This window comes from Pungitius pungitius, chromosome 1 (assembly GCF_949316345.1).
Source record: "Pungitius pungitius chromosome 1, fPunPun2.1, whole genome shotgun sequence".
Classification (NCBI taxonomy): domain Eukaryota; kingdom Metazoa; phylum Chordata; class Actinopteri; order Perciformes; family Gasterosteidae; genus Pungitius; species Pungitius pungitius.
The window spans coordinates 20,880,875-20,907,356 of NC_084900.1; the positions used below are offsets into that span (position 1 = coordinate 20,880,875).

Here is a 26,482-nt window from a genome sequence, read left to right on the forward strand (position 1 = left end):
GAGACTTTTTTAAGTCTCCCTTTAATACATTTGGTAAAAAATCAGCGGACTTGTCGGTCAAACAGGGTGCGGGCGGGGCTTCGTCAAAATCTTCCAGGGGGCGCAATGGAGGCAATTTTTCACTTTTGATCCAAAACTGCACATCAGGTCTGTAAAGGTCATCACGTAGGATACTCACAGAGGTTTTCAAGAGTTTTGGAGTGTGCCGAGGCTCAGAAGATGTGCTTGAACTTTCATGCGAATATGTCGTCGCCACAGCAACAAAGTTGGTCCAAAACTCCCAATTCTCACTGTGAGCCATCGTCACAGTCTTACGTCTTATATTCCCAGATTTGAAGTTGATCAGATTAAAGGGCTAGGAAATGGACATGTAAATGTACAAACTTTGCATTGACCTAAGCCAATAGGTGGCGCTATACTTTTTCGAAAATCACTGCATGGCATTACTTAAAGGCCTACACAAGCATCATGAATATACATTTATAGCCAGAAATATCAATGTTCCTTGGAGTTATACCATTTTACATTTTGGAAAAAAATCTTCCAAAATTGTCCAAACTGCACGCAAGCTCACGCCCAGGTAGTTTTATGAAAACTCTTGATTTTAATAACTTTTGACCCCAAGGGTGTCAGGAACCAGTTGCCAGATTTTGAAATGGATCGGATTTAAACTCTCGGAGGAGTTCGTTCGTTTGTAAATGCAAAAATTGAAGGAAATGGCCAAAAATACACAGAATCACCACAGCGCCCCCTAATGTTCAAATATTCTGGGAAAATTTGGGGATGTTCTAGGACTCATTGTGAACATGTCCTCAAAATTTGGTGAAAATGACGGTTAGAAAAAAAAAAAGTTATAGGCCTTTGAACTTTCAGGACACAAACCTACAAACTTCATTGGTCCATAACTTTATTGAAAAATGAGATATCAACATTCTTTCAATAACTTTTGATCGCATCGAGCCAACGATCATTTTGCCGAAGATTTCGTAAGAATCGGACCAAGCGTCTGGGAGGAGTTCGCAAAAACGTGTTTTTCACAAAATTCAAAATGGCGGCCATAAAACGGTAGGCGCATTTGCATACCATAATTTTTTTTGTGTACAGCACATCCAAGAGAACCTGTGTGAAAAGGTTCCAAGTCGATCGGTGAAAGTAAAAAAAAAAATTAACATTGCGGCCACTTTGGGGGGCGCTAGAGAGTTCTTTTTCTTCTCCTCTAATTGCGGGACCCGAATCATACGTCAATTTTGCGCACTTCTGATGCGCGTGCAAAAATTCAAGAGTTTTTGAACATGATGAAGTCCCCGAAAGTGCGTTCGAAGTGGCGAAATAATAATAATAATAATAATTCTTGCAATTTCAATAGGGCTTTCGCCCGACTTTCAGTCGGCTCAGGCCCTAATTAAAGCTGCAAGCAGCGATGAACGGGCCTTCGCCCCCTTGCACGTCGGGGGGGGCCGGCGGTCGGCCGGGCGCGCGGGTCAAAAAGAGACTAAGGAGACAAAATAAATCACTCTCGGGGCTGGCATTCAAACCTGACTCTGTGGTCTCATGAACGGAATCCACCAAGACAAGGCTATTGCCGAGCTGCAAAAGGCCTGCAAAAAGTTGACAAGTCACATCAGGAGTCTTAATAAATAGGTTGAGGCGATGTACAAAGTGCAAAACCGAAATAGAGGTGAAAAAAAAAGATCTTCCGCACCTGGAATCGAACCCGCATCTCCAGCGCCAGGGGCCGAGTGCTCTGCAGATGAGCTATCTGCTCTGATACAATTTTGTACTTCGAAACGTTCCTCAAAAAGGATTGGTGACTCTCCTTCAAATCTACAGGGAATATTCACACTAATAGAGTTATAACTGACTTCCTGTTTGTTTTAGAGCATAGTCCTCAGAGACTCTTTTAAGTCTCTCTGTAATACATTTTCTCAAAAACCACCGTACTTGTAAGTCAAACAGAGTGCCGGCGCCGCTTCGTCGAAAACTTCCAGGGGGCGCAATGGAGGCAATTATTAACTTTTGAACCAAAACTCCACATCAAGTCTGTAAAGACCATCACTAAGGACACTCACAGAGGTTTTCAAGAGTTTTGAAATTTTCCAAGGCTCAGAAGATGTGCGTGAACTTTCATGCGAGGATGGTGTCGTCACGGCAACAAAGTTTGTCCAAAACTCCCAATATTCACGGTGACCTATAATCACAGTACTAAGGTTTATATTCCCAGATTTGAAGGGGATCAGATTAAAGGGCTAGGAAATGGACATCTGACTGTAGAAATTTTGCATTGACCTAGGCCAATAGGTGGCGCTATACTTTTTCGAAAATCTTTTCATGGCAATACTTATAGGCCTACACAAGCATCATGAATTAAAATTTCTAGCCAGAAATATCAATGTTCCTTGGAGTTATACCATTTTACATATTTGAGGAAAATCGTCAAAAATCGTCCAAACTGCACGCAAGCTCACGCCCAGGTAGTTTTATGAAAACTCTTGATTTTAATAACTTTTGACCCCAAGGGGGTCAGGATCAACTGGCCCGATTTTGAAATCGATCGGATTTAAACTCTCGGAGGAGTTCGTTCGTTTGTAAAACCAAAATACGGTGGAAATTGCGAAAAAAAGGCCAAAATACAGTAAATCACCATAGCGCCCCCTAATGTTCGATTTTTTTTTAATTGTCAGGGCAAGTTCTAGGACCCAATGTGAACATGTCCTAAAGATTTGGTGGCGACAGGCCTTTTACTTTTAAAGTTATTGGTCTTTCCTTTTTAGGCCACACCCACGACAACTTGATTAGTCCATCAATTAAAAACTAAATGAGATATCAACAAGCTTTTAATAACTTTTGATGGCATTGAGCCAATGATCATTTTGGTGAAGATTTCGTCAAAATCGGACCAAGTGTCTGGGAGGAGTTCGCAAAAACGTGTTTTTCACAAAATTCAAAATGGCGGCCATAAAACGGTAGGCGCATTTGCATACCATGATTGACTTTTTTGTAGAGCACATCCAAGAGCACCTGTGTGCAAAATTTCAAGTCAATCCGTAAAAGTGGACAAAAATGTCCCCAGAGGCAGCACTTTAGGGGGCGCTAGAGAGCACTTTTTTTCATCGCCAAATTGCGCGACCCCAAGAATATATAAATTTTTCGCACTTCTGAAGCGCACGCAAAAATTCAAGAGTTTTTGAACATGGCAAAGGCCCCAAAAGTGCGATTGAAGTGGTGAAATAATAATAATAAGAAGAATTCTTGCAATTTCAATAGGGCTTTCGCCCGACTTTCAGTCGGCTCAGGCCCTAATAATTAAAGCTGCAAGCAGCGATGAACGGGCCTTCGCCTATTCTCGCACGTTGGGGTGGGGCGGCGGTCGGCCGGACTCGCGGGTCAAAAAAGACTAAAGAGACTAAACAAATCACTCTCGGGGCTAGTATTCAAACCTCAGTCTGTGGTCTCATGAACGGAATCCAGCAAGACAAGGCTATTGCCGAGCTGCAAAAAGTTGACAAGTCACATCAGGAGTCTTATTAAATAAGTTGTGGCGACTTACAAAGTGCAAAACCGAAATAGAGGTGAAAAAAAAAAGATCTGCCGTGCTGGGAATCGAACCCAGATCTCCAGCGCCAGGGGCCGAGTGCTCTGCAGATGAGCTATCTGCTCTGATACAATGTAGTAATTCGAAACGTCCCTCAAATAGGATTGGTGACTCTCTTGCAAAATTACAGGGAATGTTCACACTAAAAAAATTAGAGCTGACTTCCTTTTTGTTTTACAGCATAGTCGTCAGAGACTTTTGCTTCAGTGAGAAGAGCAGAGACAGTTTATGGAGATCGCAGAGTAAACGTGTTGGCATCTCCACCAGTATGTGGCAGAAAACGAGTATTTAAACCATATATGTAATTATATTAAAGTGTCTGTTAGCTGCCCCGCTACCACAAGCGCCCCCCGTCAGCTGTTCACATTAACTCAGCATGTACCGAACCATATTCTCATGTAAAAAAACTAAATATGACAAATGAAATCACTGCCCCTGCAAACTGAACAAATATTACATCCTGGATTCATTAAACACATTTTACGTAACATCAGGAGTCTTAAAACCGAAATAAAGGGGGAAAAAAAAAAGATCTGCCGTGCTGGGAATCGAACCCAGATCTCCAGCGCCAGGGGCCGAGTGCTCTGCAGATGAGCTATCTGCTCTGATACAATGTAGTAATTCGAAACGTCCCTCAAATAGGATTGGTGACTCTCTTGCAAAATTACAGGGGAAGTTCACACTAAAGAAATTATAACTGACTTCCTGTTTGTTTTAAAACATGGTCCCCAGAGACTTTATTTGAAGTCTCCCTTTAATACAATTGTTAAAAAAATCACCACAATTCTAGGTCAAACATGGTGCCGGCGCCGCTTTGTCGAAAACTTCCAGGGGGCGCAATGAAGGGAATTTTTAACTTTTGATCCAAAACTCTACATCAGGTCTGTAAAGGTCATCACCTAGGACACTCAGTGAGCTTTCCAAGAGTTTTGGAGTTTGCCAAGGCTCAGAAGATGTGCGTGAACTTTCATGCGAGGATGGTGTCGTCACGGCAACAAAGTTTGTCCAAAACTCCCAATATTCACGGTGACCTATCATCACAGGACTAAGGTTTATATTCCCAGATTTGAAGGGGATCAGATTAAAGGGCTAGGAAATGGACATCTGACTGTAGAAATTTTGCATTGACCTAGGCCAATAGGTGGCGCTATACTTTTTCGAAAATCTTTTCATGGCAATACTTATAGGCCTACACAAGCATCATGAATTAAAATTTCTAGCCAGAAATATCAATGTTCCTTGGAGTTATACCATTTTACATATTTGAGGAAAATCGTCAAAAATCGTCCAAACTGCACGCAAGCTCACGCCCAGGTAGTTTTATGAAAACTCTTGATTTTAATAACTTTTGACCCCAAGGGGGTCAGGATCAACTGGCCCGATTTTGAAATCGATCGGATTTAAACTCTCGGAGGAGTTCGTTCGTTTGTAAAACCAAAATACGGTGGAAATTGCGAAAAAAAGGCCAAAATACAGTAAATCACCATAGCGCCCCCTAATGTTCGATTTTTTTTTAATTCTCAGGGGAAGTTCTACGACCCAATGTGAACATGTCCTAAAGATTTGGTGGCGACAGGCCTTTTACTTTTTAAGTTATTGGTCTTTCCTTTTTAGGCCACACCCCCGACAAATTGATTGGTCCATCAATTAAAAACCCAATGAGATATCAACAAGCTTTTAATAACTTTTGATGGCATTGAGCCACTGATCATTTTGGTGAAGATCTCGTCAAAATCGGACCAAGGGTCTAGGAGGAGTTCGCAAAAACGTGTTTTTCACAAAATTCAAAATGGCGGCCATAAAACGGTAGGCGCATTTGCATACCATGATTGACTTTTTTGTAGAGCACATCCAAGAGCACCTGTGTGCAAAATTTCAAGTCAATCCGTAAAAGCGGACAAAAATGTCCCCAGAGGCAGCACTTTAGGGGGCGCTAGAGAGCACTTTTTTTCATCCCCAAAGAATGCGAAAGAATTCTTGCAATGCGAAAGAATTCTTGCAATTTCAATAGGGCTTTCGCCCGACTTTCAGTCGGCTCAGGCCCTAATAATAAGAAGAATTCTTGCAATTTCAATAGGGCTTTCGCCCGACTTTCAGTCGGCTCAGGCCCTAATAAGAAGAATTCTTGCAATTTCAATAGGGCTTTCGCCCGACTTTCAGTCGGCTCAGGCCCTAATGAATTCTTGCAATTTCAATAGGGCTTTCGCCCGACTTGCAGTCGGCTCAGGCCCTAATAATTAACATTGCGGCCACTTTGGGGGGCGCTAGAGAGTTCTTTTTCTTCTCCTCTAATTGCGGGACCCGAATCATACGTCAATTTTGCGCACTTCTGATGCGCGTGCAAAAATTCAAGAGTTTTTGAACATGATGAAGTCCCCGAAAGTGCGTTCGAAGTGGCGAAATAATAAAAAGAAAAAGAAAAAGAATTCTTGCAATTTCAATAGGGCTTTCGCCCGACTTTCAGTCGGCTCAGGCCCTAATAATTCTTGCAATTTCAATAGGGCTTTCGCCCAACTTTCAGTCGGCTCAGGCCCTAATGAATTCTTGCAATTTCAATAGGGCTTTCACCCGACTTGCAGTCGGCTCAGGCCCTAATAATAATTCTTGCAATTTCAATAGGGCTTTCGCCCGACTTTCAGTCGGCTCAGGCCCTAATAATTCTTGCAATTTCAATAGGGCTTTCGCCCGACTTTCAGTCGGCTCAGGCCCTAAAAAGCTGAAATTAATTTAAACATTGCTGAAATAATAGAAATAGGAAAAGCTGAGAATTAAAAAATACATTTTGTAGTAATATAAGGTTTAGTACTATAGTTGTAATTGTGGTACTAGCAGCAGTAGAATAAGTAAGTACTCGTTTCACTAGTATTTGAAAGCAATTGTGGTGTACCTATTGTTGAGGTACAGTTAATCATTGAGGCTTTTATTTTGAAATAATGGAATTGGGTGGGGGCGGGGTTGGGAGACAGAATGTTTGTTATTCAAAGCAAATAGACTTGGTAAAATAGATTTATACAGCGCTCTTCTAGTCTTCTGACCACTCAAAGCGCCTTAACACTACATAACATCATTCACCCATTCACACACCAATGACAGGACCTACCATACACAGTGACACCTGCCCAACCAGTAACTAACATCCACACACACTGTCAGCTAGAGGAACAGACCGCCAAACCCTCTGATTGGAGGACGGCCGCGCTGCCCACTCACCCACAGTCGCCCTAAGCTAAGAAAACTAAAGTTATTAATTGATGGGCCTCATCAAACATTACAGTAAAAATTCCCTCCATTGGGGTTGAAATACTAGTAGTACTAGTAATATTAGTAGTAGTAAAAGTCATTTCAATCCGGAGAGACTTGAAGTTTGAACACTGCTTTATTATAACATGCATGAATATTGCTATGGCACTGAGTTTGGGGCTTGGACTCCATCCTGCCGTAGGAAAGCACAGGGGCCTGGGTGCTGAGCCGAGCTATATCCCCCCCTTTGGGAGTCCAGACACTGGTGGTGGTGGTAGAGAATGAGTTGCTCCAATTTCCTGATGTGCCAGGTTCTGCTGGAGATTGGAGGTGTCAGGGGTGGTGGTGGGATGCCTTTGGTGCGCGCTGAAATGACAACTGACGGAAAAGGGAGAACAGTCTTTTAACGTTCGCCAGCACTGATGCAATTGGTTTGCGATTACGTCACCCACGTCTGGCATTACCCGACCCGCCCCTAATCAGCTGGCGGTGAGGATGTCAGCCGGGGATGGCAAAGCCTGTCCAGTCTTCCTGACTGAATTTTCGCCTAAGCTTCATTTCAATCCGGAGAGACTTGAAGTTTGAACACTGCTTTATTATAACATGCATGAATATTGCTATGGCACTGAGTTTGGGGCTTGGACTCCATCCTGCCGTAGGAAAGCACAGGGGCCGGGATGCTGAGCCGAGCTATATCCCCCAAAACAGGTTTATTTTATGCAGAATAAAATACATACTTACGGCCAGTGAGGGGTCCTAGCTGGACTTCATGTGGAGCTGGAGAGACAGGGGTTAGCTTGGTGCGGGAACACAACGTGGGTTATGGAGAGTCAAGCATCGATAGCGGCCACAGGTAGCAAGGAAAGGACCGATGAAGATCTTGTTGCAACACAGACAAGGACACGGGGGCAAGGGGCGCCGCAGGACATAGCGAGGGCCTAGCTGGGCCACAGTAAGGCATGGGGGGATTTCAACAGATCCCGAAATAAAGAGAGGGTCTGCTAGACCAAAGGACGGTATAGGTTGGGGTCGAGACGGACCCATGACAAGGACAGTGTGTGGGAATGTAAGCCCGCAGACAAGATAGATGTGGTCATGTTAGACGCAGAACAGGACAGTCGGGGTCAAGGGTGACCGCAGAATAGACATAGTTGCGGAGGGCCCCTCACAGAACAACTTGACCGGGTTCGCTCAGACCGGGAAACAGATGGTCACATGGTATCCCTGCCTGATCCTGTAAGCCCGCTAAACAGCCCTGCGTCGCTTGACGGGTCCAGCTTGGACCGGGCCCTGCTCAAACGGGCCATTAGCCCTAATCTGTTGTGACCTGGTCGCGGGACCGCTAAACAGAAAGGTAGTCAGTTTGACTGGCCTCGTGAGACCGCGAAGAAGAAATTTAGTCGGCTTGACAGGTCCTTCGGACATCTTTTGGGTAAATTGATGTGGTCCCGTTAGACCCGGAAACAGACACGTTAAGCCAGGTAACGTTAAACCTAGGAAACACAGACACGTTAAGCCAGGTCACGTTCACCTAGGACAGCGCTCTTGGGTCCGCGGCTACGGGAACAAGGAAAGTCCCAGCCTGGCCGGACTATGACACCACCACCACCAGTTATATGCATGCTTACCGGATAGGTTAGGGCTTCAACGCTCTTTGCTGTGCCAGTATGGTGGTCAGGTCGGGGCGAATGTATGCCGTTACAGCGGAGGAGGACCACCTTCCCATCTGCTGCAGGGTGGTCACCGGAATGCCTTGGTTTGCGGCTGAAGTGGCAGCCCCTATTCTAAAAGAATGTCCCGAGTAGTGCTGCGGGGATAGGTGGCTTCTATTGAGTACAATGTCCAAGTGATGGCAAAACCAGGTTCGGGATAGCGGAGCATGGCAGGGTGTGAGGAATAGCGGAGCCGACGGCCCGCTAGTAGGTTTCACACGGAGGTACCCAAGCATCGCTTTAAATGGACAAAAGTCAGACTCCGTCCGCGCCACAATCACCGAGCAAGCGCCTCCTCGCTTGGAGTGTTTATAATGGGTCGGATAGAAGGTCAGATCTTGAGCCGTGAGGTCGTAATTAGGGCGAAAGCCTTTGCCGGACGTGGTGAATTCGCTACATCTGAGGAAGGCATAGAAGGCTAGCGAAAAGACTGCCTCTAATAAGGTATCGCTATAGTGACCAAATACTCCCTCCCGGAGTTTGCGCAGCATCCGGTGAAGTATGGGCAGGGTGATAGGATGCCGAGTGTCGGGAATTTGTGGTAACCCTAGCGATATGCCTTTCAGTAGTAGCTTGATGCTAATGTGAGCGAACAGGCTTGGAAACTCTGGGTCAGAACACCTGATGTTGAACTGAATGCCGGCCAGCAGGCTACGGATATAAGGAGGTTTGAAATGCCGCACATCGGTACAGTAGCAGATGAACGCACACACAGTTTTAATGGACACGGGTTGAACCGGCACGCTAACGGACAGGCAAAACGTGGAAAAAGTGCGCCACGCAAAATCGTATGCTTTTATAGTTGACCGTGCTAGGCCTCTCCTCATATAATACCGGGCGGCCTCCAGGTAGGGTGCTAACTGACCTGTACCTATGAAAGCATCAAGGTGTGACACTCTGGGACGGTTACGGGCACGGCGTGGGCCTCTGGGCAAAGCTTCTGGAAAGTCTGTAAATCAAAGCGGGAAAGTGAATCAGCCAGTTTGTTATGCTGTCCAGGCACGTGCCGGGCAGTGATGATGAAGTTGTTGGTGACCGCGGACCACGTGATGCCTCTCATAAATGGCATGATATCTCGGGCCGAGGAGCGGCCTCTGTTGATAATGTCCACCACCGCCTGGTTGTCGCACCGGATGGAGATGCGTTTGCGTGTCCAGTGACGTCCCCAAATGGAACAGGCTACTGCCACTGGGTAGATCTCGTATAGTGCTATTGAGGTCTCGAAGCTGGAAAAAACGGCTGGCCAGTGGCCGGCGAACCACTGGCCTTGATAGAACCCCCCAAACCCGGCAGACAGCGCGGCATCTGTAAATAACTGCATTGAATCTGTCGACTCCACGATGTCGTTGTAGAAGAAGGTCACGCCATTCCAGTGCTCGAGCAGACGAGACCAGAACCGTAGGTCGGACCGGCAACCGTCGTCTAACAAAATGTGCTCGTGCAGCCTGGGTACCGAGGCCGCCAAGTCCAGCAAGCGTGAGACGAACGAGCGCCCTTGCGGAAGCACGCGCATGGCGAAGTTGAGATGGCCTAGGAGGGAGAGTAGCTGCTGCTTGCTTATGGTGCCCGCGCCGCAGCACAACTTGGTAAACTCGCGAATGCGTAGCAACTTTGCCATGGGAAGGGATGCTTTCATTTCGTTTGTGTCTAACGTAATGCCCAGAAATTCAAGACGTGTCTCTGGCCCCATTGTTTTCCCCTCTGACAGTGGAACGCCCAGTGCCCGAAAGCACTGTTCCACCCGCCGTAGCGAGGAGCCGGACTTCTCTTGCGGGGAATCGATCACCAGAAAGTCATCCAATAGGTGCAGTACTGACGGGATTCTGGCCCTGTTCAGCAAGATCCAGCAGAGCGCTTCGGACACTTTGTTGAAAATGCACGGGCTGCTCCTGCACCCAAATGTCAACCGCACTGCGAAGTAGAATTTCGCCTCCCACCGGATCCCGAAGAGATGCCATTGCCCCGGGTGTATGGGCACAATTTTAAAGGCATCTTTTATATCCACCTTTGAAAGCCACGCACCTTGCCCCGCCAGTTTAATCAAGCTGATGGCATTGTCAACTGACGCGTAATGGAGGGAGAACAGCTCCGGGGGAATTAGACTGTTGATGCTCGGAATAACGCTAGAATGCGGGGCGGACAGATCGAATATTAGCCTTCTCTTCCCTGAATATTTCCCCGTAGCAATGCCTACTGGACTAGTCCGAAATATAGCAAAAGGTGCCGCCTTAAAGGGGCCGATGATGTACTTCCTCCTTACCTCCTCTTTGATTAGGTTGGCAACGGTCTCTGGGTCTTCTATAGCAGATTGGAGGTTCTTCGCTATGTACGTCTCGGAAGGCTCCGCAAGGACGCCTACGTGAAACCCCTGTGATAGGCCTGTAAGTAGGTGATTAACGAACCCCCGGTCGGGGTGGAAAGCTAGTTCTTTTGCCAGGGCCTCAATGTTAATTGGTGTCGAGGGATGTATTTTCAGAAGGTTTTTGAACCACGTGCCCCCCCCCTCCGTGGGATCCTGACGTAGCGTCGCGGGCAGACATGAAGATAGCGGCAGTTTTTGTACGTACAGACCTGCTCATTGAAACTGAGACATACCGGAGTGTAATCTATTGTTGGGACCTCGTGCCTCCTGCTCACCTGCTGCCGCTGGGCGACGGGCTGCTGTGGTTGGGTGATGTGCTCGTGGGATGCTGCCTGGAATGCCGCCGACGGGCAAAGTGCCGCTAGGTGACCCGTACGGCCGCACGAACCGCATGCCAGTGGTTGCATACCACCGGCGACCATGAGCAGTAGCTCCATGTCCATTACGGACCAAGCTAGCCGGATATTGTATTGCCTAATGAACAAGGCTGCCTTTCTAGAAAAGGCTTTGTGGTACCGGTAGAAAACATGTCCGCCGTAATTGATGCTGAGATCACCAATTAGTGCCATGTATGTGTCAAACTCCTGCCTACGGTCTGGAAAAACGGCGCAAATAACGTCCCGATAAATTCCAAATGCTACGAGGAATTGTCCTATCGACAGCTCCCTGTTCAAGCGTGGGTCTGCCGCTTTAAATACCGCTGAAACATTAGCCCCCGATGTTACACTGACGTCGCACTCTGGTGATGGGAGGATGATGGACACAAGATTGATATCTTCGCCTCGTAAAATTTTCGCCCAAAGACGCGTCGACATGTTTGCTGCCTGGGAAATGTAGGTCCTACCCTGCGTCTGATCCGGTACTGCCGATGCCAACGAGTGCTGCGCCGTTTCCCCTTGTGCCGACGTGGAAGGCTGATTACCCATGCCGGATATGAGTCCCCTGGACTCATGGATGTCTGCGCTGAGTGTGTTGACCGGACTGGGCTGCCTATTGCTTAGGTGCTGCAGTCGAGCCTCGATGGTGCCCATGGTGTTGACCAGTGTTTGTAAGGTGGCGATTACCGCGTTGTTGGACACTACCGTGTCGTCCGAACCTGACGTGCCCGCCGTGGCTGCCGGAGCCTTAGCCCGGGTTGTAGTTTTCCCCCGCTTCGCCTGCGTCGCTTCTTTCGGTCCCGACTTCCGGGTTCGCTTCCGCCCTGGCGCGGGCGGTGGGGAGGAATCGATACGCTCTTCGCCCGCTGTGAGCTTCACCAAGTCCCGCAGCTGCGAGAGAGGGAGCCCCGGTGCTGGAACAACGCCTCGTTCCTGAAGTTGGGTGAGGATGATTACTCGCTCATCCGTTGCGGAGCCGCTGCGCCCCGTAAGGCGAGTGCTCTTACGCCGGCCGCTAGCTGGGCTGCTCGCCGGCTGTGGTTCTGGAGACTCGCGTCTCCGGAAAGGATCGCTGTCCGAATCGGACATTCTCTCGTCGTCAAAATCGCTGCTTTCTCCTAGGACTATTATGCCTTTGGTGCGCGCTGAAATGACAACTGACGGAAAAGGGAGAACAGTCTTTTAACGTTCGCCAGCACTGATGCAATTGGTTTGCGATTACGTCACCCACGTCTGGCATTACCCGACCCGCCCCTAATCAGCTGGCGGTGAGGATGTCATCCGGGGATGGCAAAGCCTGTCCAGTCTTCCTGACTGAATTTTCGCCTAAGCTTCATTTAGTAATAATACCAGTTGAAATAATACTAGAAGTACTAGAAATATTAGTAGTGGTTGTAGTACTATTTGAAAGCGCAATAAGTATTCAACAAAACAGCTGAATCCTAAGCTTCATGTTTAAATAACATAATCATTGCAGCTTTTATTTTGAAATGATGGTGAGTGGGTGGGGGGGTTGAGAGACAGAATATATTAATAGGCCTCATCAAACATTACAGTAAGAACTCCCTCCATGGCGGTTTGAAATGATGAGAGAAGGTGGAGAGAAGGAGGTCATGTCAGGCTGCACTAATTAGCTAATAAGGATCAGCTGTGAGTCACAGAAAGAGCCCCAGCTCGTTGGCGCGGCAACGGAGCAGCTGCTGTTAGCCCACAGACAGTTACTGAGAACCCACACCTCAAACAAATGCTTCCTGGAGCAAAACTATTTGGAGTAGCCAAAAAATAATTACATTTTGAGCGACACAAGACTCTACCGAACGTTTGAGTGTAGTCTTTATGTCTTTTAAAACTGCTCCACCAACAGTTTACAAAACATGGACCCTCTCTTGTCTTCCGACTTTGCCCGCACTCTAGCGCTCACTCTAAATTCGAAAAGGACCCCAAAAGTAGTGAAACATAATGAGTGATTATGAAAAAACTATAATAGATATCAACAAGCTGTTTTTTTTAGGAAATTGAACAAGTTTTGAGAGGATTTGAAAATTTAATCCATTGGAAACCATGTTAAAAAGTTTGATGTTTTTAATTTATATTAATTCAATTATAAAAGCTAAAAAGCTGAAAAGTCATAGCCCCCCTCTCCTGAAGGAGCTGAACATTTTATAATTTGAATGGCCTGAATAGCTGAAAGTGTGAAGGAGTTGAAAGGTGCGGCGGAAGAAATAGAAGAATAATAATAAGAAGATGAATAAGGCGGAATAAAGATTAGAAGAACAATACTTGGAATGCTTGAAGCATTCCAACTAATAAGTTGAATAAAGATTAGAAGAACAATACTTTGAATGCTTGAAGCATTCCAACTAATAAGTAGAATAAAGATTAGGATAACAATACTTGGAATGCATAACTGCATTCCAACAATAACTAGAAAATGCATTTCCTGCTGAAAATGCGTTGGAATGCAAGCTGAAAATAATTTGAAAAAGTTGCTTAAAGTACAGAAATGAAAGAAGCTGAAAGTATTCTAAACATTGCGGAAAGAATAGGAACAGCTGAAATACATTTAAAAATGGCTGAAAACACAGAAATAATAAAAGCTGAAATAATCAAAATAGGAAAAGCTGAGAATTAAAAAATACATTTTTTGTAGTAATATAAGGTTTAGTCCTAAAGTTGTAATTGTGGTACTAGCAGCAGTAGAAGAAGTAAGTACTAGTTTCACTAGTATTTGAAAGCAATTGTGGTGTACCTATTGTTGAGGTACAGATAATCATTGAGGCTTTTATTTTGAAATAATGGAATTGGGTGGGGGGGGGGTTTGGGAGACAGAATGTTTGTTATTCAAAGCAAATGGACTTGGTAAAATAGATTTGTACAGCGCTCTTCTAGTCTTCTGACCACTCAAAGCACCTTAACACTACATAACATCATTCACCCATTCACACACCAATGACAGGACCTACCATACACAGTGGCGCCTGCCCAACCAGTAACTAACATTCACACACTGTAATCACAGCTAGAGGAACAATGCTGGGATTAAGCGTCTTGCCCAAGGACACATTGACATGCAGGTTAGCCGGGCCTGGGATCAGACCAACAACCCTCTGATTGGAGGACGGCCGCCCGCGCTCCCCACTCACCCACAGTCGCCCTAAGCTAAGAAAACTAAAGTTATTAATTGATGGGCCTCATCAAACATTACAGTAAGAATTCCCTCCATTGGGTTGAAATACTAGTAGTACTAGTAATATTAGTAGTAGTAAAAGTCCTTTTAGTAATAATACCAGTTGAAATACATATATATAGAAGTACTACTAGAAGTACTCGAAATATTAGTAGTGGTTGTAGTACTATTTGAAAGCGCAAAAAGTATTTAACGAAACATCTGAATCCTAAGCTTCATGTTTAAATAACATAATCATTGCAGCTTTTATTTTGAAATGATGGTATTGGGGGAGTGGGTGGGCGGGTGGGCGGGTTGAGAGACAGTATATATTATTTAATAGGCCTCATCAAACATTACAGTAAGAACTCCCTCCATGGGGGTTTGAAATGATGAGAGAAGGAGGTCATGTCAGGCTGCACTAATCAGCTAATTAGGATCAGCTGTGAGTCACAGAAAGAGCCCCAGCTCGTTGTCGCGGCAACGGAGCAGCTGCTGTTAGCCCACAGACAGTTACTGAGAACCCACACCTCAAACAAATGCTTCCTGGAGCAAAACTATTTGGAGTAGCCAAAAAATAATGACATTTTGAGAGACACAAGACTCTACCGAACGTTTGAGTGTAGTTTTTATGTCTCTATGTGTTTTAAAACTGCTCTACCAACAGTTTACAAAACATGGACCTTCTTTTGTTGTCTGATTTTGTCCTCACTCTGAGTGCACTGTAAATTCGAAAGAAACCCCAAAACTAGTGAAACATAATTAGTGATTATGAAAAAAGTATAATAGATATCAACAAGCTGTTTTTTTATGAAATTGTTAAGACTTGTGGCAACATTTTAAAGTTTAAATGGTGTCTCTAGCTGAAAGATTGGAAAAGCTGAAAAAGTTGAAGAAGTTTTGAAAGGATTTGAAAATTTAATCCATTGGAAACCATGTTAAAAAGGTTGATGTTTTTAATTTATATTAATTCAATTATAAGAGCTAAAAAGCTGAAAAGTCATAGCACCCCTCTCCTGAAGGAGCTGAACATTTTAATATTTGAATGGTCTTAATAGCTGAAAGTGTGAAGGAGTTGAAACGTGCGGCGGAAGAAATAGTAGAAGAATAAGTTGATTAAAGAAAAGAAGAACAATACTTGGAATGCTTGAAGCATTCCAACTAATAAGTTGAATAAAGATTAGAAGAACAATACTTGGAATGCTTGAACCATTCCCACTAATAACTAGAAAATGCATTCGGCCGATTCATAAGCAAGTGTGATGGCCTCAACCACCCACTTGCTCATCCTCTGCTTAGTCACTGGGCCACCAGTATTGGGGGGCCCGAAGCATACGAACAGCTGTTCTGAGAGCCTACACAGGGCGGTCCTGCGAACGTACAAGTCTAGGGCTCTGACTGGGCAGAGGAGGTTAAGCTTTGCCTGGTCCGACGTCAGAAACGGGGGGGGACAGAAAGCCTGCAGCACAATAGGCCCGACCGAAGCGGACGGGACCTTAGAATGTAGCCGGGGGAAGGAAGTAGGAACGCCTTCACCATACCGGGTGCAAATTACAAGCACGATGAGGCCACCGAGAGGGCTTGCATATCTCCAACTCTTTTGAGGGAAGAAATAGCGAGCAGGAAGAGGGTCTTAAGAGCCACATACTTCACTGCAACCTCCACCATGGGCTCGAAGGGAGCACCGGAGAGACCCTCGAGTACGATGGCCAAGTCCCAGGACGGAACTCGAGTGCTGGCTGCTGGCCTCAGCCTCAGGGTGCCACGAAGGAAGCGGGATACCAGTGGGTGTCTCCCCAGAGAACGCCCATCTAGTGGGGCATGGGTTGCCGACAGGGCCGCCACATATACCTTGATGGTGGACGGGGATAAACCTGTGGCAAAACGCTCCTTCAGGAGCTCCAGTACTGAACCGACAGGGCAGACAACTGGGTCCAGCTGTCGTTGCCCATACCAAGTGGCAAAGAGCCTCCATATACCGGCATACGCCTTCCTCGTGGCGGGGGCCCTGTAGTGGAGGATGGTCTCCGCGACCTCGGTCGAGAGACCGGCTCCTAAGAGGCGGGTCCCCTCGAGGGCCACGCCGATGGTTTCCATAGCTCGAGGCGAGGGTGAACAATGGACCCCGACGCCTGAGACAGCAGGTCCCTGATGGGAGTCTCCAACGGAGGACCTGTGAGGAGCGATAAAAGGTCCGCGAACCATACTAGAACCCCTCGGAGCAGCGCAACCAGGGAACAACAGAGGACGAACTGCCGTCACTCTGGAGGTAAACAGGTCCAACTCGGCCGTGCGGAGGTGTTACCAAAGGAGTTCCACCACACCAAAGGAGTCTCCAGTCCCTGGGCCTCGGCCCCTGATTCAACAGAGTGCCTGCCCCCTGGGCCAGGGCCCGCAGGCAACGCCGTGTGATCTTGACGCCGCTGGTTTCCCTTCGGGGAGAACCTCCTGGACCTGAGCCACTGAACGGGAGACGGATGTGCCCGCGTCATGGTCGAATCCCAAATAACGCACAGGAAGGTGGTCCAGTGCACTGGGGACAGCACGCTTTTCCTGGCATTGCGTCTCAGCCCCAGTCGGGTGATGCGCTGTTCGTATGGCGCTAAAATCGACCCGTCGCTTGTGGAGCTCAAAATGCGGATGCCCTGGAGACACAGGGCAGCATTCGCGCATTAGGTAAACATCTGGGGTGAGAGGGCTAGGCCGAGTGGAATAACCAAGTGGTGGTAAGCTTCGTCCCCAAAAGCGAACCTCCGGAATTCCGGTAGTGTGGAACGATGCGGTGACGCCCTGACCCCGCCGGTGAGGATCACTCTCCGGACCCTGACCCCTAAGGCGTCAGGGTCTTTTAGACGAAGCCTTCTTTGCGGCGGCTGTCCTCAGACCAGACCAGCCCCGAGAGGGCTCCGCCTGAGCGTGCCGCGCTGCGGCCAAGCCTCGACGAGGGGGTGCACGCAGCGCGGCGCTCTCCTGCTGCGCCAGGTGGTGCAGCCCCGCGTGGAGCTTGTCCGCGACGGCCCCAATGGCACCTCGGAAGAGGTTTGCCGGGGAAAGAGGAGCATCAAGGAGGAAGGATTTGTCCTTCTCCAAGAGGCTGGAGTGACTCAGCCACAGGTGCCGCTCCGTGGCCACCAGGGCTCCCATGGAGCGGCCGACGGACTTTGCCGTCTCCTTTGTGGCCCTCAACGCGAGGTCAGCCGTGTGCCGCAGCTCACGCACTACCTCCGGAATTATCTCCTTCCCCTCGGCCACGTCGGCAAGCAGCTCTGCCTTATACGCCTGGACGAGTGTTACGTTTCCTCCGGTTAAGAGGGAAACGCTGACATCCAATGGAGGAATAAAACAGGGGCCGTGTGGGGCAGTTAAAGAAAAGTAGGTTTATTTACAAAAAAGGAACATAAAAGGTGGGGGGGGAGAGTGTACTGTGGGGGTTGTGCCAAACAAAATTATCAAATGTGACGTCACGGGAGGCCACACCGCTCTCTGCGGAACAGTTCAAGGAGTGCTCGGACACCGGTTAACAGAAAATAATGTTTTATTTTTGTTCGGGGGGGTTCTAACAGAAATGAACGTTCTCCTTGATAAACTTAAGTAGACCCTCTCCTTGAGGTAAACTAAAAACACTGGTTCCCTCCGGCAGGGAAACACCCTTCTTCTCTCTTACTGTTCTGTTCTGTTCTCGTGGTCTGGTCCTGTCTTCGGCGCCCAGTCTGCTGCTCCTTTCTTTCAGCTTTCTCCCCCCTCCTACTCCCTCTCTCTGACTCTTAAAAACCCTTCAATTCATCATGTGTTGATCCGTCTCAGGTGTGCGTGACTGGAGGGGTGGGGATCCCGGGTCCACCAGCAGATGGGGCCATAGCTGTCCCAGGACACAGCCATCTTCTGGGGATGTAGCGTCCCTCCAGGACCCAGCCTCTCGTGACGCCACACAAAGTACAATAAAACCAGGCCTAGCTCAACTCTGTGGAAAGAAAAAGGAAAACAAAAGACCTGACTCTATTCTACAAATGTTCAAAATAACAGAAATACTTCGGTGGCAACAACCCATAACCTAGTGGAATAACAACAATAACTTTGCGTGTATGTGGGTGTGTACAGGGTACCCCAGTCTTACCTCAGTCCCACTTCCCCCACCACAAACCTCAAGGAAAAAAAAGCAAGACAGAGAGAGAGCACAGTGAGAGGCTTTATAGTTGCCCTCCATATCGGATTGGCCGGAGAGTGGGCCAATACCGGGGTGCTCTGGAGGCAGGGCCAGCCAATACTCCGCCCCTCACCTGCAGGACAAACAAAGGAAAGGTGAGGGCAAGAGAGGTACACATCTCTACACGTAACCCCCGGCCACGGCCCCAATGGCACCTCGGAAGAGGGTTGCCGGGGAAAGAGGAGCATCAAGGAGGAAGGATTTGTCCTTCTCCAAGAGGCTGGAGTGACTCAGCCACAGGTGCCGCTCCGTGGCCACCATGGCTCCCATGGAGCGGCCGACGGACTTTTCCGTCTCCTTTGTGGCCCTCAACGCGAGGTCAGCCGTGTGCCGCAGCTCACGCACTACCTCCGGAATTATCTCCTTCCCCTCGGCCACGTCGGCAAGCAGCTCTGCCTTATACGCCTGGACGAGCGCCATCGTATGCAGGCAGGAGGCCGCCTGCCCAGCTGCCGAATAACCCTTGCCCACCAGAGCCGAGGTAGTCCTCGCAGGCTTGGTGGGCAGCACCGGTGTCCTCAGCGACACGGCTGCGGGGGAAACATGGCCCGCCAGGGCCCCCTCCGCAGCCGGCATGCTCATATAGCCAAGTCGCCTAACCTCAGCTAGAGTACAAAGCTGTACGTGAGTTGTACACTCGAGCTTTTACCGGCTTCCCCCAGGACGCCGACACTTCAGTATGGACGTCCGGGAAGAACGGAAAGCACCGGCGCGGAGGAACTATGCGGGAAGGCAAAAACCGTTCTTGCAGCTTACCAGTTATAGTAGGCTGCTGCCTATCCACCGGCCAGCTGATGTGAAGTCACGGGTAAGAACCTCCAGCAGTTCCTGGGCGGAAGCGAGGGAATGAAGTGCCTCGACGTCAGCCTCCGCTGCCTCCACGTCCACCTCCTCGGAGCTGGAAGACCGTGGGAGCGGCGTTTCGTCCGGGGTGGAGGAAGCCGCCGCGCGTGCCTCCGACGCCGGAAACAAGCGCCTGGGTCCCGCGGTGAAGGGCCGGGAAAAGGCCTCAGCCGTCCCGGAATCCTCCGCGAGATCCATCCGGCGCTCGGCTACCGCTCGAGACGGACCGGAGCCGCGGGGAGCGCGACTCACCGAGCCCTCTTCTCCAAAGACGGCTCGGCGAGAGAGACGGGAGTGCCACGACAGGCGCTCGCAGTCTCCGCAGCTAGCTCCCTCGATGGCTAACTGAGCGTGCTCCACGCCCAAGCAGACGACGCATAAGGCGTGCGAGTCTCTGCCCGTAATTAAACGGGTGCAAGGGGGGGCACACTGCACATACCGATCAGCCATTTCTAGGTGGAAAAACTTCACACGCACTAGATGAAGGCACAGAGATGAATGGTCCTGCCCTCTGGGTCCCTTTATAGCGCCCTGGTGCGGCGTCCCCGCCTATGACGTACCAGCTCGCCATTGGTTAGATTTCACACGTGCTTTCACAGCGTCTTTACGCAGCTCGAGTTCCCTGAGAGGGAACTACGGTGTAAGTGTCTTAAAACTCTAATTATCTCTACTGACCAGCAGGGAGCATCTACTCCAAAAATGAGTGTGATTGTAAAAGTCAATGAGATAATAACGTCTCACTAAATATAAGCTGACGGTCACTATCTGTAGTTTAAAGTATTTTTCAATAGAACATGGTGGTAGGGTTAGTGTTAGGGTTAGTATAGTCTATTTGGTGTCAAATACATTGTAAAGTGGAGTATGCTTTATCTCTATTGCTATAAAAACAAACGCCAGTGGTTATTGTAACCAACCAGATATGTTCCTAAAACTAACCAGTTTTGTGGTTTCAATCTAACTGTGTTTCCTGTAAATACCTCAGTTTATTTAAAAAATACTGTACACAAGTAACGGGCAGAAGTTGACACGGGTTGTTGGTATTTCGTGAGAGTTCACATTAAAAAAGTAGAAGAAAAACAATATCATATGAACTGTACGGAAACTGGATAGTGGAACAGTGAAAAATAGTTTTACTGGGCAGCAGATATAAAAGATATTTATTGGAAGCGGAATGTCATTGCCCCTTGCTGTGCGGCTGGAGTGTAAAAAATCATTCAATTCACTTTAGATAGATATACTATCACGGTTTGGGTTTGTTTGTCTGTTTTATTTTGTAGTTTCCTGCCTTTTGTGTCCCATGTGGGGTGTATTATTCAGCGATAATGTACAGTTGCTGTTGACATTGACCCCAGAGTTCCATATCACTGCGCACTTAAAGTAACACGTTAGATTTTGCGCGACAGTTTGTTGACATTTTAGTTTTTAGCTCGATGGCGATCGCTGGAAACCTGCCGGAAATCCCACAAATGATGAGGTGATGCGAGCTTTTGCAACCGGACAATTAAGGTGGACCCATGAGCGATGTGAATGCATGAGATGGTGTGTGACCCAATGTTGTTTTACATGCACGTACGGGGACTATTTGTCTCTAGACTGATGAAATGTGATACAAAACGTGGTGGCTACAACTATTTTGTGCTGAAAGGCAGCTATTTACTCACCATTTATAATTTCGCTGGTAAGTGTTATAAAAGCAATAAGGTACTTAAGGCTGTATTTTATTTTTAATAATTTATCTACACCCATGAACTGTTATTGGACGATAAAGTACAGCCTCGTACCTTACTGCTCTATTAACCCCCAGGGGGAAATTTGAGTAGCAGTAGCAATACAGTAATTAAATGAAAAATGCACAATATATACACAATAGAATAGCACAGCAGAACATACTAAAGTGAATGTGAAATATAAGTATGTAGGAATGGATTTATTCAAATCTCCTCGTCTTGTCTTAAAACATAATGCACGTGTCTTTTAGCTCATGCAGGGACTCTGCTGCTGTCCCTCATTCAGTAATTTGGCACAACAGCTAACATTTAGCTTATGACGGTAAGCGTTGGAAGACAATCCCTCCAATAAACACACACACACACACATTTAGCATTGTGCTTCTAATATATCAACCCAAACTACAACTACAAACTACAACTAAATCCTCTTCTGTTATTTAACAAAAGCATATTACTGTCTGACAATAAAGACTGTTACCAACTGCGAGCAGGTGTCCGTGTGTCATTCCGTTCCCCCCTAGTAACCCAGCTGTTACACTGTCATTTTTTATTTACCGGAGAATGCAATCCATAGTAAAGAAAAGGGAAAAAAGTTCCTTCCTCATTAAGTTCCCTTTGCAAATCGTGCTCTCCTCCCTCTGGGGGAAATAAGGCCAATAAACAATTTAGACAGATACTACATCAGAACATGGCTGAGGATGTCTACCTCCTCATTCAGATGACCTGTTTACTTACTTAAGGTGGATATGGAGGCATTTGACGATGGGACAGTTAACGATTAGGATGCTGTTAATCTTCTTGTGATCCGTCCATGGGGAATTTTTCCTTCCAAGAAGGCACTGAGATCATCAAACACGGTCCGGACTGGCTCACATTACGCCCAGAACGGGCTCATTCCAGTGTCATCTGTCTGAGGTTTATTTCGTCACAGAAGGGACCGTTGTGAAATTAAAACGCTTTTAAAAATCCTAATAACATTAAGAATGATCATGCTTGTGAAACAATTGTAAATGTCACTTTTCCATATTTGTGTAGAATTCCTAATTAGTTTAACCAGCTTTGATAGGTCAGGATGTGGTGTTTTTATACCGGCTTTAATCTCATACACAACACCCTCCAGCAATTGTGAGGAAACCAAATATTAAAAACATTCCAAATAGCTTTAAACAAATTTTCTTTTGTGTCATGAATTAGTGCACGAAGTATGATAGGCATAAAACAAGAATAGGGATAGAGTTTGTGGAGGGATGGAGATTTTGGTCGTGGGCTCAGACAATCCCTGAGCTAAACCTTTTTGTTGACAAAATGGCGGTAGTATGCCAAAATATAAACACTGGACTTCTTTCTGCAGGTAAATGAAATGGGCACTGGGAATGGCTTCAAACATTTTGTATGAAGCAAACAACCGGACACTTGTATAAAACAAAGTAGTTCTTTGATGACAAAGTATAGAACACATACACACTCAGTCTTGGTTCTAGAAGTCTAGAATCCTAATAATTCAATGCAGTTTATAACATACAGAACACACTCTGCTCACTTGAGCCAGAAACCTCAACTGTGATTGACTTTTTATGAATTTGTTGTTCATGTTAAAAGTTAAATTGACTTTGTCTTTGTTTGATTTCCTTTGTGTTCTGCAATACTGAAACAAAATATCAATGGAGTTTGTTGAAAGTAGTGGAATCAAAAAATGTGAACGTTTTATGTTTCTACTGACCTATTCCAGACCTGGAACATGTGCTACTTGAAAGTACATAGATGTGTTTTGAAAAAGTGACTTAAACTTTCAAGTACCACATCGTACTTCCTTCAGAGATGTAGTTTGATACGCCCATATGTGAGTGGACATATGGGCACTTACAGGGCTCTTTAAAGACGTACTATCAGTTCACATCACCAAATAATGTGAAAGGTTAAACAAATGACTTCATTAAATTGAATTGTCCTGCAGCTTTGAACTCAATATATGCTTAAAATAAACTTGTTTCAGCTCTATTCCTTTCTGTAATCACATTGTTCTCTGAACACAAGTGTTGGATAAACTGCAATAGTATCATGTCATAGTCCGGCTCATATATCTCCTGGGGAAAAGAACATAATGGGGACTAAGCCCCCTCCAGGTTTTCTAGCTATAATTTGGTGCTGAAGAAGACGTTTGAATTTTTCTAACAATGCGGCATACTAGTTTTGAACAGTGGGATGAGTTAACAGAGGCTGTCCATTGTTGGCTAAAGGATCTGGTCAAATTTTTTTTTGCAGAATGAATGGGAACGTCTCAAACGCCTTAAACCCGCCGCGTACTCTCTGGGATAATCTCTGGTCAATTTGCATGAATTGCGTAATTCGGGCTAAACACATTGAGAGGGGGCGTGAAAATAGTTCAATTTTCCGCCATGTTTTTCCTACGCCATCAACCAGGGAAGACATAACAACTAAGTTTTACTCACGCACTGTTGTGGAGGAGAGTGGGTGAGGATGGGCTGCTAGAAAAAACAGGTGAGAATGAAAGGGAAAAAAGAAAAATAAAGTCAGAAGAAACTTTATTTTTCTTGCCTTGTTGCAAAGGCATTAACTCAAATTGAATATTCTTTTGTACCACTTTTGTACCCATTTTTAGTGGGTTTATTTTACAACCAGACAGAAGTAACCCATATTCAGCCATAATTTAAGATAATAACATTTGGAAGATAAGAAATCAGCTAATGGATACGATTTGCAGAGGTTCTCATCGTGGTCTTAGCCAATACCTGTCATACCGGGAGGTCAAGCTTGTGTTTGTGTCCTTTTGTCATGTCTATTTTTGAACATCCTGTTTTATTTTGGTGTTTAATTCTCCTCTCGTTTCAGGTGCCTTGCCCTTCCTCATGTCTCCTAATGATTGTCTTCCCTGATTCCTAATTGTGTCCACCTGTTCCCTCACCTCCCTCATGGATACTTAGTCTGCGTCTCTCCTTGTCCTGTGCCAGTGTGTCTTGCATGTTGAATGTATTCACACCTGCGTCATAGCTCCCACAGAGATCATTTGATCATTTGATACCCTACTGTTTGTGAGTATTGTTTGTTAGAATAAATCCGGATCAGTCAACCATCTCTGCGTCCTTGTGCTTCCCTCATGCTACGCGCTTGACAATACCTGAGCATAGGACGTATGGACGCAAGAACACACAACATCAGACGTGTGAAAACCAGAAGACGTCAACAACAGTACAACTGGGCAAGACATTTTCTGGAGATGAGACCTCTAGTGAATCATTTTATAGCTGACTGGTTTTGGTCTGTTGGGTGACAAACTATTCAATTGAATATTATTAATGTCATTCACGATGTGACGTCAATAAAGTTTTGTTACAAATAAACTCTGTTTGATAGACTTGTTTTAATGTACATGCGACACAATGCTTTCAGACATTCTTTGGACATAGTTTGTGCGTGAGCGACATTAATAACACAGAATTCACTCACGCATTTTATACACTTTCTATTGCAAAATCATTCAGAAGAATCCAGACTTTTGACTGATTATTCAGTTGCCAATTACCGAACATGAAAACTTTGCACTTTTTTACTATTAATTAAAATTATATCATTAGTGTGTTAATCATGCATTTTGATTTTTTTTCACAGTTTTGATATAGTTAAAAAAATCAATCAAATCGATCATATTTTACAGCCTCTCACTAAATAGTACATGTGTTAGATGATTCTTGAACTTAATCAAAACGGCTTTCAAGATCCTCAAAGCTTGTAAAACAAACGTCCTTTTGTTCGATGTGGACAAAATCATTTTTTCCCCTCTATCAAACCTCTGGTTTTAGCACTCTGCTCCTGGCCGAAGGTGGACCCGTCGCTGCTGCTGCCGGGCGTATCTCACACTGTAGGTAAACACACATCTTTCCCATTTGTGAGCTAATGTATCGAAAGGAACTCCCACTGAATTTAAGTAGTTTTACCAATTCCAAAACCACACCCTTGTCACATTAGGAAATTGGTCTCCATCGTTATCTATTAGTGGGGTCTAGTCCTTTATCCTAGAGGTGTCGCTTTCTTCTCTGTAGCACTTTGAAAACATTGAGACATGTAACGCCAGCAATTTTAATAATCTCGCAGATTTAAGAGTAGAGGTTTAATCAAAGCTGCTGTCGCTCTGTATGTTTACCCACTAGTTTATTTGTAACATGTGCGTTCTGCTTGATTTCTCCATTTCTGCGGCGGCTGCCAGAGTCTTGACAAGCACTGTTTCATTCCAGTGTAATTGCATACGAAAGCCCCTTCCCTGCCTCTAATTACTCACTTACTTCATCATGCACAGGACACGAAAAACAGAAAATTACCACATTGACTATTTCCAGGGTGTGTCATCTTCATCGTGCCTCCACACCCACCCACCTTGGACACTTCCATTCGTTACCATGGCGCACCTCCCTTCTCCGCTCGGCCTCCCATCCTTCACGGCAGGATTGAGGCAAATTAAGCTTTCAGCGGAGTGTTGATAAGGAATCACAGCCCCATTAAAACATCTGTCACACTTCCGAAGCCCCTCACAGGCGGAAACACTTGATTTGTCTGAAGACAGGAGGAGAGGCTGGTCCAGAATCTGTACAGACCTTGCAAACACTTGGATCTCGGTTTGGATCTCGTTTTTTTTACTTTTTTGATTTAATTTCTATCCATTGGATTGGATTGGCTGATAGGTGGTTATGTTGAAGTACTGCTATTTTATGAATTACTGTTGGGTTCGGTTTGGTTTTAATCTCGTCAGGCTCTCCAGATTGGGGTGACTGGGTTAGGTCACATGGGAGAAACTAGTAAGGTGGGTTAGGGTTATATAGGAAGTGGACAGTGACGTCACTAAATGGTTTTGGGCTGATGTTTTGAATGTTTTGAAACTGATTTCCCTGATGTGATGTTGGAATGAGGAAAAATGATGTAGTGACGCTGTATATGGCTTTGGTAGCTGCAGGGACCTGTCAATCACTTTAAGCTCCACCCTAAAACTCCACTATTTGCTCATAAATGGACAATCATTTAGTAAATGATGGTGAATCATGAATCATGCTGTATTGAAGACTTGAAACTAGAGAATGAGACCATAAACTAATTTTTATGTTTCATGTTTAATGAGGGACTACTTCAAGAGCGAACTTGAGTAATTTTCTCATATACTTCTATGCAACCAGAGGAGTTTCGCCCTCATGGTCAATAAAAAGAATCTTCTTAGATCGCATAGGCTTCAATCGGTGGACCCGGATGTTC

The 26,482-nt window shown here is 46.1% G+C and overlaps 1 protein-coding gene across 1 annotated transcript; it reads right to left on the reverse strand.

Moving 5' to 3' along the window:
• Positions 1-6,950: 6,950 nt before the first annotated feature.
• On the reverse strand, positions 6,951-17,593 carry LOC134133704 (uncharacterized). The gene is made up of 3 exons (XM_062566375.1): positions 17,479-17,593; positions 11,751-12,440; positions 6,951-7,210 (listed from the first exon to the last, which is right to left on the reverse strand). Exons 1-3 carry the CDS (start codon positions 17,591-17,593, stop codon positions 6,993-6,995), a joined length of 1,023 nt encoding a protein of 340 aa, XP_062422359.1. The 3' UTR covers positions 6,951-6,992.
• Positions 17,594-26,482: the final 8,889 nt, after the last annotated feature.

What these genes read in the sequence shown, in the direction of transcription:
- LOC134133704 (XM_062566375.1), bottom strand. Translation starts at nt 17,593, where the DNA reads ATGGGAGCCCTGGTGGCCACGGAGCGGCACCTGTGGCTGAGTCACTCC. An exon ending in CCCGGCAAACCTCTTCCGAG is followed by an intron (nt 12,441 to 17,478) that starts GTGCCATTGGGG and finishes CTTTTCCGTCAG; the next exon opens with TTGTCATTTCAGCGCGCACC. An exon ending in AGTACCGGATCAGACGCAGG is followed by an intron (nt 7,211 to 11,750) that starts GTAGGACCTACA and finishes CTTTTCCGTCAG; the next exon opens with TTGTCATTTCAGCGCGCACC.